Source organism: Euwallacea similis, chromosome 30 (genome assembly GCF_039881205.1).
Source record: "Euwallacea similis isolate ESF13 chromosome 30, ESF131.1, whole genome shotgun sequence".
NCBI lineage: Eukaryota > Metazoa > Arthropoda > Insecta > Coleoptera > Curculionidae > Euwallacea > Euwallacea similis.
This window is the reverse complement of record NC_089638.1, coordinates 1621405-1640559: the sequence shown is the minus strand read 5'-3', so window position 1 is coordinate 1640559 and position 19155 is coordinate 1621405. Positions and strand designations below refer to the sequence as shown.

General features: G+C 31.1%; 4 protein-coding genes and 1 non-coding gene across 11 annotated transcripts in view; 3 read left to right on the top strand and 2 right to left on the bottom strand.

Moving 5' to 3' along the window:
- LOC136417832 (long-chain-fatty-acid--CoA ligase 6) overlaps positions 1 to 6201 on the top strand; it is a 34388-nt gene extending 28187 nt beyond the window's left edge. For all 7 annotated transcript variants that reach the window (XM_066403661.1, XM_066403664.1, XM_066403660.1 and 4 more), the window contains 10 exons: positions 1328 to 1597; positions 1890 to 2089; positions 2573 to 2773; positions 3218 to 3435; positions 3498 to 3648; positions 3734 to 3908; positions 4354 to 4457; positions 4537 to 4680; positions 4861 to 5034; positions 5274 to 6201. In XM_066403661.1, the coding sequence (XP_066259758.1) occupies positions 1328 to 1597; positions 1890 to 2089; positions 2573 to 2773; positions 3218 to 3435; positions 3498 to 3648; positions 3734 to 3908; positions 4354 to 4457; positions 4537 to 4680; positions 4861 to 5034; positions 5274 to 5411 (1775 nt within the window). In that variant the 3' untranslated portion in view covers positions 5412 to 6201. The remainder of the gene's footprint in view (positions 1 to 1327; positions 1598 to 1889; positions 2090 to 2572; positions 2774 to 3217; positions 3436 to 3497; positions 3649 to 3733; positions 3909 to 4353; positions 4458 to 4536; positions 4681 to 4860; positions 5035 to 5273) is intronic.
- Positions 6202 to 6787: 586 nt separating this feature from the next.
- LOC136417851 (large ribosomal subunit protein eL34-like) lies at positions 6788 to 8505 on the bottom strand. The gene is made up of 2 exons (XM_066403697.1): positions 8345 to 8505; positions 6788 to 7091 (listed from the first exon to the last, which is right to left on the bottom strand). Exons 1-2 carry the CDS (start codon positions 8407 to 8409, stop codon positions 6812 to 6814), a joined length of 345 nt encoding a protein of 114 aa, XP_066259794.1. The 5' UTR covers positions 8410 to 8505; the 3' UTR covers positions 6788 to 6811.
- Positions 8506 to 8935: 430 nt separating this feature from the next.
- On the top strand, positions 8936 to 12854 carry Vti1a (Vesicle transport through interaction with t-SNAREs 1a). The gene is made up of 4 exons (XM_066403621.1): positions 8936 to 9344; positions 9462 to 9520; positions 9714 to 10058; positions 10201 to 12854. The coding sequence occupies exons 1-4, from the start codon at positions 9251 to 9253 to the stop codon at positions 10351 to 10353; spliced, it is 651 nt and encodes a 216-aa protein (XP_066259718.1). The 5' UTR covers positions 8936 to 9250; the 3' UTR covers positions 10354 to 12854.
- Positions 12855 to 14722: 1868 nt separating this feature from the next.
- Positions 14723 to 19155, top strand: part of tkv (thickveins) — a 79833-nt gene continuing 75400 nt past the window's right edge. The window contains exon 1 of the mRNA XM_066403676.1: positions 14723 to 15090. Coding sequence (XP_066259773.1) covers positions 15009 to 15090 — 82 coding nt within the window. The 5' untranslated portion in view covers positions 14723 to 15008. The remainder of the gene's footprint in view (positions 15091 to 19155) is intronic.
- Positions 16490 to 16563, bottom strand: TRNAN-GUU (transfer RNA asparagine (anticodon GUU)). The gene has a single exon. It is a non-coding gene; the product is annotated as a tRNA-Asn (tRNA).

Here is a 19155-nt window from a genome sequence, read left to right as displayed (position 1 = left end):
TAAAAATGTGTATATCGTTGTTAGTCATTCACATTAAATTACATGATCATATAATATGTGGCGGTTATCTAAATTCAAACGGAAATACATAAACTTAAAAGTAATATTTAAAAAGGATGAAGGAGTAATTGATTCAAGATTCAGCAATTCCCTATTTACTCAAGGCCCGTTCAGTTTGCACGGCAAACAGGTTTAAAACACGAGTTTTATAAAAAGTTTTATTCAGTTTTAAAATTATTGTGATAAAAAATAAGATCAAAATTTATATTTTATTCATATTTTTTAGAAAATGTAATGAATTTTACAATATACTGTCATTGGTGTCAGCAGATTTTTAACGATAAAGAATAAAACGTTATTTAGAGCGTTTCTATGTATTGAATAATTAACTACTAATATCTCAAAATGGGACAAAAATTGTTTCAGTATTAGCTTTAAAAGACACTATTGTCTCGTGTGTTAAACGACTATACGTTTTCCCGTCTTTTTCTAAAAACAGTTAAATAACAGGTCAATAATGTCACGTATATTGCTTATTTATTACCTAGCGAGCTAATGTTCTATTTATGGTTGCCATGGAAATGAATTTAAGGGAAACATTACGTCCAATGTTATGATTCAATACGTTGTCTTTTTCTGTTTCGAATTTAATAAATATGTACTTAATTTAGCTAAGTTTGTTCTCATTTTATGAAAACTAGTTTAGTCTAGCAGTTGAGAAAATCGTATATGTATCGTAGTTGTGAAATATTTACGACTCACACTTTAGATTTATGCTTGACGTTCGGATCATAACAATGTACTTCACAACCTTGATAATATGTTATTATTAGATTGAATTGGTGTTTTCAGAATAACATTTTTTATGTCAATAAATTGTGTAGGAAAAATGAAATGCAAACAGAAATTTATCTAATAACTAAAAATCGTTAAATAGCTTTCATGATTAGAGATGACTGAAAAAGAGCTTTAAAAAATTGATTAATTACAGATGTACTTATGGATGTGAAAAATATCGGATAGCAAGATTAAAGAACTAATTTTTTTTTTAAATTGAAGTTCATATAAAGTGTGTTCGTGACGTGATTTACCCATATAACTTATTTATTTTTGAGTGGTTTAAAATCAAATTTTCAGATTAGAAACAAAACATTAAATATCATTAAATGGAACTACTCAAATTCTAAATGCTTCCGGTTAAGCCGGAAAAGATAACTATATTCAAATTTCAAATAGAACTTTTTATATTTTTTGATACTCCATGTAAATTCGAATACATATTATATTTAACTTTATAGCTCCTCTAAACCTTCATGTAACATTTTAGATAATGGACCATGCCTTGGTTGGAGAGACTCATATTCTAAACCATATCAATGGTTGACATACGACGAAGCTCTGCTGAGAGCTAAAAACCTTGGTTCGGGATTGGTGGAAATCGGGCTGAAACCAGGTACCAGCACAATGATCGGCATCTATTCCATAAACTGTCCAGAATGGATTCTGTCTGAACAAGCAGCTTATTGCTATAGTATGGTTATAGTTCCTTTATACGACACATTGGGAGCTGACGCATGTTCCTTTATTATTAAGCAAGGTTCGTACTATTATATTTAAGTCTAATTAAAAGAGATTTCTCTGGAAGTAAATTAGGCATCTGCATGATTCCTTAAAATTACATTTTTGCAAAAATTATACAGGCTAATATGTAGTGTAGGTCCTTTTTGGGAAGATATATTTAATGGATTGTTATTTGTGCACAAAAACATTAATGAATGACCGAACCTACCTACTCCTAATTTAAGTATTTAATAAAATTTCGAAAAAGTGAATTAATTAAGTTGGGCGAAAACATTCTTTATGCCAAATTAAAACGATTTTTTTTTCAGCCGAAATACAAGTTATTTTAGTAGAAGACGACGCAAAATGCAATTCTATATTAGAAAAATCACCTAGATGCTTAAAAAAACTAATAGTGTACAGGGACGTCAGGCCGGCCACCAAACAAAGGGCAAAAAATATGGGAGTAGAAATTCTCAAATTGCACGATGTGGAACTTTTAGGGTCCAAAGCAAACCATCCAGAAATAGTAAGTTTTAAATTCATCATTTAAGTTTATAGGGAGGCAAAATATAAAAATCCCTAAAGGAATTCTCAATTTCTTTTCTTTTCCGCTTTTGGTTCAACGCTTTGTTAATAATTTTCAAAGGTAAATCGAAAGGGGTTAGGGATCTCTCTCATGTTGTAATCGAATTTCTAATTTTCTACATCATCTGTTTGATGTTTTCTTCATTTTCAATCATACAAAAAATAATTGTTGGCTTTTACCCTCAATTTTTATTCTATTTTTTACTGAAAAATTTGAAAGAGAGGATCCAATTTCTCCTTTTATGCATTCCATATTAGATGTTTTATTCACTTCCCACGAATGATAAATCGAAAAATGCGGGATATTTCTTAGAAATTTTATCCGAATTTTGATGGAAAAATTTACAAGGCAAGTCAATTTTTTTGAGTTAACACTAAAAGTTCGACGCTATTTCTCGGAAACTTCTATTCAACTCATTTTTAGCCCCCAACACCTGCAGACTTGTGTACTATTTGCTACACAAGTGGGACCACTGGTCAACCTAAAGGAGTCATGTTGACTCACGAAAATGTTGTAGCCTCTATGAGTGCAGTTGTATTGCAATTTGGCGATCATAGACTTAGAAGTGATGATGTAATGCTGTCATTCTTGCCTCTAGCTCACATGATGGAACGTTGCTGTGAGGTAAGTCCACGAGAAGAATATCGTAATTCCATGTTTTTAAGCAGTATTAGTTTTTCATATGCACCTTTAAAAAATGCATAAGTGGACATTAAAACCTGATTTTTTTCCTATTTCTTATCACAATAAAAAGTACACACAACTACTAACAAAATAAAGTCTCTTTTATCACCAGCTTTAATAGTGACAAAGTTACTTTTAAACTGTCTAAATTAGAAAAACACGTGCAAAAAATGAAAAAATAGATTGTGAATTTATTGAGTGGCTGGTTTTGTCGTTTACCTATACCTACATATTAATGATCATCTAAAAGCTTTAAATACTGGCTCACAAGTTCTATGGAACCTTAATTTAAGTTGGTTTGACACAAATATGTATATACATGGTAGGTCCCTGCCGAAACTTCCTTCTAATGACTAATTCCTTTTTTTTTGTTTTCTATTTTAGAGTGCAATGTATATGCAAGGAGGAGCAATAGGATTTTTCTTAGGCGATATAAGAAGATTATCAGACGATATGAAAGCACTCAAACCCACAGTGACCCCAGCTGTGCCTCGATTACTAAATCGGATATATGATAAAGTTCAATCAGATATAGCCGGTAATTGTATCAAGAAGATGCTATTCAACATGGCGCTGAGTTCAAAGGAAAGTGAATTAAAACGGTAAGCTTACTTTATATTTCTGTTTAAATTCAGATTAACAACTAACCATATTGGCGTTTCAGGGGTATTGTAAGGAAGAATAGCATGTGGGACATGCTCGTTTTCAGAAAAGTACAAGAAGGAATGGGTGGTAGGCTGAGGCTAATGTTAGTAGGTTCTGCCCCATTAGCAGAAAACGTGTTGACTTTCATTCGTTGTGCTATGGGATGTGTGGTAAGGATTTTTCAGTAAATTGATAATAAATCATTAACCGACTAAAACAACAACAGTCCTTATTATAAATATTGTCCTACTTTAGGTTGTTGAAGGATACGGGCAAACAGAATGTTGTGCACCAGTAACTTTGACCATTCAAGGGGATCATGTTCCAGGACACGTGGGTCCACCTTTAGCTTGTTGTTGTATAAAGCTTTGTGATGTTCCAGAAATGGAGTATTGGTCAAGAAACAATCAAGGAGAAGTTTGTGTCAAAGGTAAATAATCAAAAGTATATAATGTGATCATGTGAAGTTTTATATGAAATAAAATTTAATTGAATTTCAATAATCCCAAAATATTAATTTATAGAAGCATGTTGTTTTCAAATAATTCCTAAACTGCTCAAGTAGTTTGTTCGCTTAATTATAAATCATTTGAACACCTCCGTTGCCTAGAGGCCGACTGGTCTCATTAAGTTTAGTTCACGGGAGCTGCTCTTAATCTAACACTGACTATTTTTTTCGAATATTGTGTGCGATAAAAACTTTTACTGCACGCAATGTACATAAAGATATTACAACACGCTGATATTTTATGGAACTTATTTAAATCAATAATATTAACACACATGAATTTATGGAAAAAATATTGTACCAAACAAGTGTGGAAGTTCTTTACTGCACTTGTTAGAAAAATAACTTTAACAGAACATTATTTTAGGAACCAACGTATTTAAAGGCTATTTCAAAGACGCTATGAAAACCGAAGAAGTTGTCGATGAACAGGGATGGCATCACACTGGAGATATTGGCATGTGGTTACCGGTAAGTGTAACCATAAAATTTTATGAAACAATCACTTAATTCATAATAATTCAAACTTTTTATGTCCAACATTTTTTAGAACGGCACTTTAAAGATCATCGACAGAAGGAAACACATTTTCAAACTCTCTCAAGGGGAATATATCGTTCCTGAAAAAATTGAGAGCATTTACATCCGATCCCAATATGTAGGCCAAGTATTCGTCCACGGGGAATCTCTAAAGGTAGATAATATAAGTTCAAAAACAGTATAGGTGTTTACGAATTTGCAAAGAGTTCCACCTAAATGGAATTACATCGGCATAAATTAGATGTAATTTTGACGCCATTCTTCACAACTTTTCACAAATTCGAGGAAGGCTTCAGAGATATATCAGCAGAAATACTGAAACGGTCATTTTTAGTCCTGCATTGTGGCCGTGGTGGTACCGGATGTAGACGTAATTAAGTGTTGGGCTCAAGAGAATGGAATTTCGGGAACGTTCAGTATATTATGCAATCATTCGGAGGTGAAGCAGTTAATTATAGATGATATGGTCGCTTGGGGAAAAGAAAATGGTCTTAAGTCATTTGAGCAGGTAAGAATAAAATTGAGCCAAAAATTCCAGTGCATACTAGAGTTTATAAAAAAAATATAGTACATTCGTACAACATTTTTTTAATTGGATTATTGACACGAATTGTGAATATTCGAAAATTTGAAATAAACAAGAAATGCTGTAGTAAGGATATTTTCATGATCGAAAAAGAGTGAAATTTTCTATCAAATGAGATTACACTGAGAACATTTTAATAATAATCAATTCTTCTTTCACAGGTTAAAGACATCTACTTACACCCCGATCCATTTAGTGTGCAAAATGGGCTACTCACCCCCACATTAAAGAGTAAGCGACCTCAGCTGAAAGCGTATTTCAAACCACAATTGGATGATATGTATACTCGACTTACTTAGAAAACAGGGGATTATTTTAACTATAATACCCTAACTTAAGTCTTACCTACCTACCACGTGTCTCAGCCACATCACCCACTATTCTTGCCAGAATATAAATTTTAGAAATCGTTCTTGATTTTAGACTTGAGATAAATTTGAAGCTACCGCTAGATGAAATGTTGCATTTAATTCTTAAATAGTTAATAAACAATGCCTCTTTACTGGGTTTTGGTGATGAAATTCACATTGATCATGGTGATACTAGTTAAGGAATTTCTTAAACTTCAATTTCAATTTAAATTGCAGAATGTCCGATATTATTGTTTAGCGGCTACAGCACTACGTCGCAAATTGTCAGTAATTACTACAGCGACAATAATAATTATTATTGTTGTTGCGAAAGTCTTTATTTAAAATGAAAGACGAATTCACTATGTGCATGTTTTTGTTGGTCCTATGAGCCAAAGGTATTTACATGTTTCAGATCCTCACTCTTCTCTGATTAAATATACGTCACCAGCAAATATACGTATACCTAAGTATACATTTTTGCCTACGTATATGACGCATATTAAAATATTAATAAAATATAATCTACTTCAATTTTATATCGATGAAACAATTATTATTATTGTTGTTCTGAATCACTTTGGATAGACTTTTAGAAGCAATAATGTTATTATTATAGTTACAAGTAATTATTATTGTTATAACTACAATAGGACAAGCGAAATATTTAGTTCTTTAGGAATCTTGGTTATACGTGAAAAAATACTTGGAAAGTGAATATAATTTATTTGCACATCAATGAGTTTTACTTTGAATTTAGCGGGCGTTTTTCTATTGTAAAATGGACCATAGGGATTTCAACGTATTTCGCTGTTTTTTTTTCAAATGAGCTATAGAGAAAATTACATAACCGAAAATTAAAATATCTCAAAAAACAGAACAGCTGTACGTCTGTTAACATACGTTTTTTAAATGTTTATTTAAAAAGTATTTTCCCATTTTCTACCATTTCTGAAAAGATGTATGCCTGAGAGGAAACGCCCTCTAGGCGATCTTGTACGTGATTCTAAACACACATTTTGATGTGTGTTTAGAATCATGTGAATACTCTATACCAATATTGTTGAATTACCTGCGATCAAAATATTCACTCCAAACATGTTCATCAGGTAATTTAACGCCATAGATTTTTCTAATTTGCTGAATATCATTTGTGAATTTTTCTCTCCGGCAAAAATCGATTACTTTCAGCAAGTACCAACCCTAATGGTGTTAAAACACAAGTTTGGCTCTTGACATTACTTAGGAGTTAGGGATGTAGACTCAAATGGGATTGTCTGGAAATAATGTTGTCATTGGGAAGATGTAAATAAAAAATGGAAAAGTTTACACACTTAAAAAATATCTCTTTATTTCTTCTTAGAAGCCTGTTGTGCCTTCAGCACTTTAACAACGATTTTCTGCTCTTCAATAAGGAAAGCCCTAACAATCTTTTCCTTAACACATCTGTGGCAGAGAACGCCGCCATAAGCACGTTTCACGGTCTTCTTCCTCTTGCACATACGCAACCTCTCCATTGGTCTGGTAGGTTGAATACCTCTAAGCTTTTCTTTACATTGACCGCATCTCGGGATCTTCTTGGGCTTTTTTAGGTATTGATAGACCAATTTGCCGCCAGGAGTACGCACTCTGAAACGAAAGCATTATACATTACTATGATGCAATGGTAAATATTACTTCCTCGTGTTTTGAAAAAATAATTTCAGTAGTAATAACGAACGAAAGGGTTGTCGTCATATTACACTATGTGCAATTAGTACTCTAGCCAAAGAATCATCATAAGTAAAACAGTTTTGAAACCTTTCTTAGTAAATATGTGTGGGTCTAAATTTAACAACCATATCACACAGCCCTGGCTATTAATTCCTTGAAGTAGTTAACAGAAATATCAAAACAATTGAATTTCCTCTAAATTATTTTAAATTACTTTCTTCCCTGAAATGAATTGTTACTTTGTTCATAACATGAAAAACTAATAAATTTACTTCTGCAGCATTTTTATTAGCAAAGTTGGAGAAAAGGTTATAAATGGAGCTTGGACAGTAAATTTGCATTTTCCTCAGGTAAAACACTTGTTTCAATTGTATATTCAATATACAGAGTGTTTGTTAACATAAGCCATAAGGATTTCAATTCAACATAATTTGCCATTCTTTTTTCAAGTCAACCATACACAAAAATAACTAATAGTTATTGTCATTTATGAAAGTTGGTTACATGTTTTGCATCTGACATTACCTACAAATTTGAGATACAAATATTCAATAAAAATGTACTTCTAATCTGTCTTTTTTTTTGTATTTCTTAAGAATAGCAGATCAGTTTGTAATATGACTTCAATGGAATTTTTACTAAAAGTTTTTGTCACAACTCAAAAAATAACTTGAGTTGAAAAAACAACACCTAAACCATGTTAATAAATAATAACTTAGTAATATTTGCTATAGCTTTAAAGAAAAAAATGACAAAATGCTAAATTAATCCTGAATAATATCTCTATTGCTCACGTTAAAAAAAGCACCTTATAAGCTTCAAAATTTTTGAGTGAAATTGGCGGCAATTCTTTTATAAAATACTGATTTTCAGCTAACTTTTTAAGTGGAAAAGATAGCAAACCAGCACTATTGGCCTTTTTTTAATTAGTTACTCTAATGACCTAACCTCAGGTGGCTCGGCTTTAACACCTTTTAAAACTGAAGTGAATGAATATTAGAGTGTTCACATGGTTATCCAATTAACGCAAGTATTTTTTGAAGTCTCTACACTAAACAATAAGTACATTCAGCACTCTAATACATTTGAATCAAACCATATAATACCTTGGAGATTAACTCTAATTTAAGGAACGTTACAATGTTATCAATAGAATAAATTCAACTTACATACGTCTCCTATTGCTTTTTGTATTGTAAGACAGTCGTCTTCTAAAGACAAGACGCTGAACCATTTTGGCCTAAAACATAAATTTCTGCTTAATACCTACGAAATTTCTACGTTGTCTGTTAGAACAACATTTGAAGAGTAATTTCCGACAATTAAAAAGGAAATATTGGAATTTTATTAAAGGATGAATTAAGATTTAGAAAATATAAACACGAACCTGCCAAAAATTAACCTGGAAGAAATTTTTCCGGAAGTGGTTTTTGACAGAATTCAAGTTGACAGTGTTGACACTTAGGTGAAAAGAAAAATTTTGATCGATTAGAATCTGCACGTAACGCGAACGCCTACACGTTATCGATATCGATATTTTCGAAGAATCAAATTATGAACAAGCTTATTTAATTAAAAATTTGATTCAGTTTTTTCTACTTTAACTCCAATAATTCTATTAAATATTGTTCCGAATAAAAATTAGTTTTCATTTCAAACTTTATGCCTCCAAAAAAAGTCATCGGCATGAATGATGTTAAACGCTGACATGTGTCAAAGTCTTAGTCATATGTTTATGTTTTGTTATTAATGAAGCTTTGAAGAATTTAATTTCTTTTAAAATCATTTTACTTGAATTCGAATCGTATCCATTTCCTTAAAGTTTAAAAAATTCAAAATAATACTTTGTATTTGACCGTTTTAATACATTGGAAATGGGCATCTTCCTCATTATTCAGGGAATCTAAACTTAAATGTTCCTTCCCTTATCTGTTATCAATTCTCCAATAGTTCTCAAGATTACAAATTTCCTTTTTCTATCATCAGATATGCACCAAGTCTCCATGGCCAGCGCATAGTACAGAATATTAAGTGAGATAACATCGTGTTAAGTTAAGCAGTAAGCTGACTTGGCAATGGCAACACTTTTTGAAAATTATGAACAGCAGTATTCTGCCTTAACAGCAGATATCACAGCTCACATAGGTCTCTTGACTGCATCTGCCTCCAGTGAGTATATTCATTATACTTCTTGTGAGTTGTGTTTGTGAGTAAATGTTTCCTTTTGTCTTTGATACTTGTATTAGATGTGGAATCAGTGGTGACTGCCTTTTGTTTTTGTCGTAGAAGATCGCCGACAACTTATCTCTACAATAGAAAAGCATGTAGAAGAAGCAAAAGAATTGGTAAGGAGTATTTTGCTATCATAAAGCTGTCTTTCTTCAGAAACTGTGTTCTCTAGATATTTAATACATTGGAAAAAATAATAATATAATTTTTTATTTATTAAGTACAATAATGATATACAATTTTGGCTGTTGTATATAACTGCCAAATTGATACAAGGACAATATGGTAGTTATTACACAACATTTTTAGCTTGAACAAATGGACTTAGAAGTTAGAGAAATTGAAACATCTAAGAAGCAAAGATGTAAAACAAAATTAGAATGTTACAGAGCAGAGCTGAAACGCCTGACACTTGAATATATTAAAGCAAGAGCTGTAAAGCAGGAATCCTTATATGATAGCACAGAAGATGTAGATTTGCGAGTATCAATAGATCAGAAGCAAAGACTTTTAGATAATGCAGAAACTTTAGAAAGGTCAGGCAGGAAACTGAATGATGGATATAGAGTTGTTATTGAAACAGAAGAACTAGGAAATCAAGTTATGAGAAATTTGAGTGAACAAAGAGAAACCATTCAAAGGTCTAGAAATAGGGTAAGTTTTTATTTACATATTGTATAAATACATGGAACACAATTAAAAATTACTTAGAAGATATATCAATTAAAGCTGATTTATTGTGGAATACATGGGAACTTTAAAGTAATAAACATACAAAATTTATCTATTGTTTTAGTTACGAGAAACAGATGAAGAACTAAATCGATCATCTCGAATATTGAGCTCCATGTTAATGAGAGTGATGCAACAGAAAGCTGTTTTGTATGCTGTCGGAGCGTCTTTTATAATTTTTATTTCTTTAGGCATTTACATAAGTTTTTCCAGATAGAAATACTTGCGCTACAGTTATATTACAAGATGTTTATTTATGTTGCCCAAAGAACCGTAATTTTATGTAAGTAGTTAGAGAAATTTAAATATTGATTAATCGATCGCCATAGAAAAAGTTTAAGATTTTATTGAGCTAATCGACAGCTTCAGAGCCCAACATGCATCAGGATTAATTTAAATTAGAATACATTCTCAGGTTCCATTTATTGAAATAATCGACATATGCGCTTCGTTCTCTCGAGTCTCGTCTAGTCTCGTCTAGGACTCCAAGACTAAACTCGTTAGCTATCTTTTTATTCGCTTCAATCACATAATATTTATAATACGTAGGTACGTAAAAAAGTATTTATTCGTTTAGGATTTATAAGTATTTTCTTGTAAGTAGTTAATTATAAACCTTTTCGTGTGTACACAGGCGAACTTATCCATAAACTTATCCTTCAACACAGTTATCTTTCCCGAGGAGGGATTAAGCCATATTTACAAAGTCTTATCATATTGGAATAATCAGCGAATTTTAGTTTATTTAAGTCTTAATAATATACACATCGTCATGTTTCCAAACCAATAATCAAGACGAGCAATATTGGCTGTGGAAATATTTCTCTAATTTAAATTAGCTCAAAGCAATATTCAAAATTGCTTGAATGTGTCATTATTTTGTGATGAAAACTGCAGAGAGAAGTCCAGTCGCACTAGTTCACAGATGCGTGAAACATAAAACATGCAACTTTGATTTTCAGTAGTGCTACTTAGTATATTGTTTGATGTGTTGAAGACATAAAGTGCAAATCAATTGAATTTAAATGGTTGTCGCAGGAGATAACTAGTTAGCTGAACATGGCTTCAGGCAGTAATGCTGCATCTCTGTGTGCGACCGAATTAAGAGCTACAAGACTGGGAGCTCACAGTCGTTACTAATAGTCATTACATTCCAGTATAATCCAAATTTCCATTATGGGAAGTTATTAAGTGAAATTTGATCAAAACATCGAAATAATTCTAGGTCAGCAATTTTAATAAACTATTCAGTGAGTAAGTTTACTTTTAATTAAGTCGAAAATCTGTCACAGTTCAGAAGTATAATACATCGCGAATTGTATATTTATAAAATATAAATACATATACAATTTCCAACTTACAAATTAATGGTTGTTAAATCTTCTTTAATTTTCTATGAATTAAGTATTTTAAGATACTTTTTCTCTTAGTTTGTCACGTAACTTTGCTGTGTCTCACATTCCATACAACTTTTAATTAAATGTGGAATTATTAATAATTAATTTTTCGCCCTACTAGAAGAGTTTATTAATAATATTATTTTTAGTGATGCAGGTAATAGCATCTTTTTGTTGGTAATTCACGATCTATGGCGGGCAGAGAACAAAAAATATATATGTATATACAGTATTTTCCTGAAATGATTGTTGAAATGCTTGACCAAAATTTCTGAACCAAGAATAAAGAGTTCTAGACATACTTACCTAGGTTCAATGTGGTTTCGTTTTGCTGCTACAGGACCTCAAAGTTTTCAAATTAATATCGTTTTTTCGAAATAATTGCTAAACGCTTTTATAAATTTTCACTAATTTTGGAAATAAGAGTTACTACATAAATTGGCGTGTTTTGACGTGAGCGGGACCCTTTTTTAATTTGTGGAAATATTAAAAATGGTGTGTGGTTTGCAAACAAAAGTTTATATTTTTGTTACCCCTTGTATGAACGACTTTAATTTTTTTTCTATTACAAGTTAACTTTATTTTGAAACTTTTTTATCTCTTGTAAAATTTTCACCAAGGATACAGTTTTTTTGTAAAACAATTGTTTACGATACTTTGCAATTCATCATTACTGTGAAAACCATATAAAAAAAATTGTTTTGCATTTCCTATGCAATAATAAACTAAATATTCCGTAAATCTGATATACCAATAGTGTTTACTATGGTTATTGTTGGCCGGATTTGAGTTTATTATAAACTGAATAATTTTTGGTCTTTTAAGATGAAACATTTTCTATGACGTATGAATATCAGGGTCTACCGTAACAAATATCTAAATCGCAAAATTCCGAATCATCAAACTTTCGCTAGTACTGCAAGGCAACTTTGGAAAACAAGAAGTTTTAATCCAAGTAATGTAAATTTAAGATGGTAACACTAAAAATTGAGAAGAAAAAAAACAGTGGCATCCCAGTTGACGAGTACCGAAGAAACCCATTCTTATCGAGTTCCCAATTATTTCTACTATGAAAATAAATGATAAAAAAGCCTTCAGAAGGTCCATCAAAAGGTAGAATTGTGTTTATATATTTGTTACAAATATTTAAATAGTTACCTGTATAAATTAGAAACATGTTATTAATAAAAATTTCAAATTCTGGACAATTTGATGAAGAAAAAGTTTTTCCTTTCAAGATCACCACATGATGGTCATGGCTATTGTTTATTAGATTACTATTATTATACAACTATCGAGAGCCTAATAAATGATAAACAAAAGATGTTAGAAAAAGAAAGGGTCTTATTAAAATTTAAAAAATATATAATAAATTGCGTGTTTTACTTAACCTGTTTGCGAACAATCCTATTAAACAACAAACAGAAAAGAAATTATCATCATATCTATTAATAATTGGATTTATTTTTAATTTTCAAGAGGGTATCTTTTTTGCTACTTTTCAAATTTGAAACGCCGATATTTCGAGAACGCATGGGACAATTGTCTTGAACAATATTTCAAAACTAAAATGCGATGCGTTCTATAACCCCACAGAAATCGCTTTACAAAATGTGCTCTGACTATACAATCTAATTAGTTTCTACAAAAATCGCATACTAAAAAAAAATTTACTAATTCTGAACAATTTGATGAAGGAAAAGATGCCACTTGAGGATCGCCATATGATGCTTAGACCGTTATTCCTAAGAGAATAAAATTTATAAGCTCACATATATTATTCAACCCTCGAAGTTATTAAGTTTTTAAGAGACTAAGACCAAATGTTAAGGTTGACAGTGGCTTTATACTATTTATTTTGTATAATTATATATTCTTATATATCTTTGTGTATTTATATATTCAGGAATTAATATTGAATTTTTTTGTTTTTTAGGTGTCAACTAGATATCCTTTTGATTCAAGTCGAAACTAATTCGAAATTCTAACGGTTTTGAAGTTTTTTTTAGGAATTAAAATTTTTTAGAATTAAAACTGTTTTCATGTTTTCGTTTCGACTAAACAGAATGATGAATTACAAGGTATCGTAAATATTTTTTTCTAGAGAAACTACATATTTGGCGAAAATTTTGTAAGAAATGACAAAGTTTCAAAATAAAGTTGGCTTGTAGCAGAAAAAAATTAAAGTCATTCGTACGAGAAGTAACAAAAATACAAACTTTTACTTACGACCCACGCGTCATTTTTTATATTTCCACGCATTAAAAAAAGATCCTGTTCACGTCAAAACATAGCAATGCATGTAAAAACTCTAGTTCCAAAATTAGTAAAAATCAAGAAAAGCGTTTAACAATTATTTTGTAAAAACAATATTAATTTGAGAACTTTGGCGCCTTGTAATGGCAAAACGAAGGAACATTAGACATAGGTAAGTTTGCTTAAAATGCCTTATTTTTGATACAAAAATTTTTAATTAAGTGCTGAATAACTATTTGTATATCAAATTCTGCACTAAATGGCGGGTCCGTATTTTCGGCGATGACAAATTTTCAAATTACGTCTCATTTTAAGGCGTTTAATTATAAAGGAAGAAATAAAACTATTTTGCCAAATACCGTATTCAGCAAACATTCATTTAATGCAGTATAGTTTCGCTTACAAGAGGAGCGTTCTTTATCGCAGTTTTAAGAACCAAATGGGTTCTTTATTCTAGTGTGTTCAAATTTAGGTATTGAACAGTTTAATTAATCTTTAGTGCTACGCATCATCGGTCTTATGAGGGGGCGAGGTTAAATAGTAAACTTTCCTGGTTGGCAGTTTTTCTTGGTGGTAAGGAGGTGGTAGTTAAAAATTTCGCTCAAATTTGTCAAAGCCAGCTCTGGTGCTATCCTAAGTATTGAAGTAGAACAGCGATTTCAAGATATGTAAACATTGTCAATAATGTACACAAAGCCAAAATTATTGTTTATTTTGATCCATTGATCTTTAATTTCATCTCAACTTAACTTAAATTTGGTACATTCATGGTGATTTAAAAATTAACGTCTGTCACTTTAAGGCAATGCAGAAAGTTAAGTCCACGTACCGCTATGGCTTGTGCATTAGAGAGAGACACACATTTTATTTTTTTCACCCATCAGACTTCTCAATTGTCATTGTCAATTTTGACGTGTATTCTTAAGCTCATAATTTTTAAGAATTAATTATATTTTGGATCAATTTTGAGAATTTTATTTGGAATCCACATAGAAATTATGGAATAATATTTGCTAAATTTGGGTGTTTTTTCGGTTTTTATCGTTTTATCTTCTATTTACTCGCGAGTATAGGTGGAATGACATTTTCGCCTTTTTACCTAAATCGCTTGTGTAGTTGTGTACCAATTTCAGAGGACAGAGATGAAAAAAACTAATTTCGAAAGTGTCTGCAAATATTTTTAGTGTTGTTGAATAACAGTGCTTAAAAACTAACAAAAATGCCGGGACTTTGGGACAATGAAACCGGGGATATACTGTCCTTCTTTAATCTGTCTGTTGCTGAAGGATTAATTCAAATAGGTAAGTGAGCTACCAAATAATATCAATAGGTGCTTTGCATGGTCAATGTGAGTCTGATGTTTAAGCAAACCCCGACTAATTCATAGGATTGATGGTTTGGAATTAAGGTCAAAAACAAATATATTGAAAATGTAGGTAACGGTGTAGTCATTGTTGATAGTATTTTATTGTTTTGTTATATGTCATGCTATACATCAATAAATAAATATATGTATATATCAGTCCACCCTGGTTAAAATCAACTAAAAACAACATTCATTTTTTATTAAGGGTTCAATAAAACTCTTGTTAAAAATACAGAGATATAATTTGATGTGTCACCTGAGCCTTTAGTAAAGGGTGAACATTATTTTCAATTAGTTTTAACTGTGAACACTATGCAATCTGTAGTTGTATGTGAGGCTATATCCCCAAACATAATAAAATGCACCATCAACCTTAAACATATTGAATACATTTATTTGATAATATTATTCTCTTAAATCTGGAAGAACTGTATTAACTAAATAAACAATTTGTTATATCTGATATTTACATGAAATAGTACCTACTGAAGTTACATATAGTAAAAATGCTTTTAGGGCTTCATTTCATAAATCTTTGTTTCATATTTATTGTAAATATGAAACACCTAACTCAGAAATGAAGAAAATTGGAACTTGCTCTATTATATAGCAATCCACCTTGAAATGTTCTTTTCTAATCATGATCTTGATTATAAAACTTGGGACACTTTGTATAACATGTTGCATATTAAGCTTTTATTTTTATGTTTTTTTACTGTATAATTTAAAGTTCAGACTTAGTAATGCCCAATCAAGATAGTCTTGACTGCCTACATCCCCATATCTCTTTTAGTTTTCACCTTTTCAATTAATGGGGTAAAGCTGTATGTGGTTTATAAGAATATGCCATTTTTGTGCCTATTAAAATCATGATGGGTACTTATTCTGTGCTATGAGCTGGTGGTCAGCAAGGCATTCTGAAGAGTATTCCACTTTCTTGCAATGACTTTCATTGTTAAGTTGATGTAAATTTTTAAATCCTTTTTCAAATTATGTGTTCTTACCGTTGGGGTAATAATTAATAATTAGCATGTGGTATGTAGACTTACCTAAGTGTATTTTTTTAAATTCTTAATTCGTAAATAGGTGATTCAATATGGATTCAGATTATATCCCACCCATCTATTATTATTTATCTTTGGATTTATTCAAGCACACATACGTAAAGTAAATTATTATTTCATATTTGGGACCAAAAGAATTTCATTTGCAATATGTTGAATTACATGTAATGTTTTTAAAATCCCTAGTAATAATTCATTTAATTGTTAGAAGTAAATGAGGTAACCCTGTCTGTTGAGAAAGAAGTTATATAACAAAAGCAAAAAAAGTAGCGCCCCCGGGTGGGCTTGAACCACCAACCTTTCGGTTAACAGCCGAACGCGCTAGCCAATTGCGCCACGGAGGCTATATTTCTTTCTATTTAAAGTACAAAAATGAAGAAAAACAAATATCCTTATATGGAATTTCAAGTGATAGTTCAGTGCCCAAGTGTGTAGTTTATAGTAGGTATCTAGATCGATGTCATTACTACCATTACCTTCTTTGTGCCTTCAATATACATATAACCTTAGAAGGTAGACGTTTCATTTTCGTAGATGTTGTCCGTCTTCCTTGAATACTTTCCATAGGGTATCTGATTTAAAAGAGTAACAGCGTAATAATTTAATTTTTTATTTTGCGATTTATAGATAAAAGAAGTCGTAAAAGGTATATTTCATGTCGGATTTCATCAAGGTTTATTAAAAATTTTAATATTACTCTTTATTTTTAACTCTATATGGCTATCCTTAATGTCAAGAGCTGTGTCTGTGATGTTAAATTATCATTAAAAAAAGAATCGAATGAGTTATTAGGCATTTTTTAATCGAAAAAATTGCTTCAATAAACTTGTTGCTAATCGATTGAAATCCCTAAATACTAAGTTTAGTCTAATACTCAGTAGGTACGTACAAGGCCTTCTAACTAGGATCGAACGCACCTGTCTTCAGTCATCGTATTTATTTAAAAAATTAACTATAACCGTTTTGTGAACTGATATCTGTAGAATTTAAAAATACTGTTAAAAAGATGTTAAAAATAGATTTTATATTAGAACATCAGGATGTGCCATTATGTTCCAGTTTACGCAATTATAGGCCAATCAAAAAATTTATTCACGAAATTGCAAGTTGTAGGAAGTAGTTCTGCTTCACCCTTTTTTTTATTTTTGGAGAACACGCTTTTCCTTAATGCCTATTGAAGAATGTTAACTATTTTCCTACTTCTTGTTCTTCATTTCACAAAAAATCGTCCTCAATTCCCAGGACTTACGACTACTAAGCAAAATTTCTCATCAACCTCAAATTCAGACGTCTTTTTCACAGAGTCATCCAAGGGAAGATTCAGAATAGTTCTGAAAAGATTATGAATAATGGAATAGTAAATGTTCAGGCTAACTAATAAAACTCACCGGTTGGTTTTCCTGATTTTCTGTTAATAATATTCATTAATTGAGAACCGGAGTTACTTTTGTGTCAAATAGGCGAAATATGTGTTTTCAACTTAATTTGCAGTTTTAACAAAGCAATTATCTTATAGCAAGTCCCATAAATTTTCGTTGTTGTTCAAAATCTAGCCAGAATTGGGCGTACTATTGGTGTAAATTAAGATTCAACTAAAAATTATACAAAAAATTAACAATTCTCTATAGATTTGGCAAAATTTAGTTTATTCAGAATATCAGACACCAGATGGTCTCCCACTCTCTAATTTAGCCGTAATATTTGACCATCATCATAAGACTGCTTTCACGCCCAAAAATGGACCCTTGTTTTGTCCGAGGTTTTATGCAATTCACCCATATGCGCATTAAAATCGAAAACCGTTATTAAGGTGAATCACTGTTAATATGCACATTACATGATATTCACATATACATTAAAATCAAATTGATGGTTGGAATGATTGCTAATGTCAGTTGATTAAAGTCATTAAGGCGAACAAGGTTTCAGAGGACAAATACTGCGAGTAAGTTTTTTAAGCCGATCGATGTCATTTCGTTTTGAAATAACGTTTTATGGAAGCTTTCGATAAAAAGAATAATTAAGAAAATATGCAAAATATATGACAAATGTATTAATACAATGAAATATTATATCCCCTTTGATAAGATTAATAACTTTATTTGTACCTAAGTCCGTATCTAAGTACGTTTTTTATAACTGTAATGCAGGCAGCTTTGGTAATTATGCATGGTAAAATATGAGCGTGCATCTTCGGAAATATAAATATTCTTAAATATGTAATTTTTTACACATCTATATTTACACTTTACATATTTATATTTATATTCGTACATCAAAATTGTACACCTTTTTTCAGCAGTACAGCAGTATTACAACAGAGAGAAATGTATCTCTTCTGTGGTGGAATCATAAACTAGATCATAATTTTCTTTTCATCAATTTTAATATGAACGCTAATTATTGAAACTTTATATGCTCTCCGGGTCTATCAATCCAAAATAGATATAAGTATTTTTTTAGAAGTCAGATAGTTGGGAAGGACGTTTGTTTTGCTGCATTGAAATCTGATTAACCTTGCCGTTGGCTAGAGAAACCAGTTGCAAACATAGTAGCAGATAAGGTTGCCTACCTCAGAGAATGCATAACAACTAGAGTTAAGACTAGAATTATTGATCATATCACTAGTTTTTATAAAAACTACTTTTTATGGTGTTCGCGGTTATTTCAGTTGGATTAAACCTGCAGTCCTGAGTTGTAACTTATAAGTAAAACCTTGTATACAACACACAGACATAAATGTTTTTACGATTTTTTTTATCTTTCATGTCTATTATCTTTGCTAGTTTTGAAAAGAAAACCTGCCAAATTTATAACAAATCATAATTGGTAGGTACTTAATTATAAAACGCGAACGAACAAAAATTGGATATTTTTTTATTAATACCCAGCAAGACCGTGGAACAGGGGATACTCGGTACGTTTCAATTTCAAGC

Coding starts and splice junctions, on each gene's coding strand:
- LOC136417851 (XM_066403697.1), bottom strand. CDS start 8,409: ATGGTTCAGCGTCTTGTCTTTAGAAGACGACTGTCTTACAATACAAAA. Junction 7,092..8,344: donor AAAAGCAATAGGAGACGTAT/GTAAGTTGAATT, acceptor CTTTCGTTTCAG/AGTGCGTACTCCTGGCGGCA.
- Vti1a (XM_066403621.1), top strand. CDS start 9,251: ATGGCAACACTTTTTGAAAATTATGAACAGCAGTATTCTGCCTTAACA. Junction 9,345..9,461: donor CTTGACTGCATCTGCCTCCA/GTGAGTATATTC, acceptor TTTTTGTCGTAG/AAGATCGCCGACAACTTATC. Junction 9,521..9,713: donor TAGAAGAAGCAAAAGAATTG/GTAAGGAGTATT, acceptor CAACATTTTTAG/CTTGAACAAATGGACTTAGA.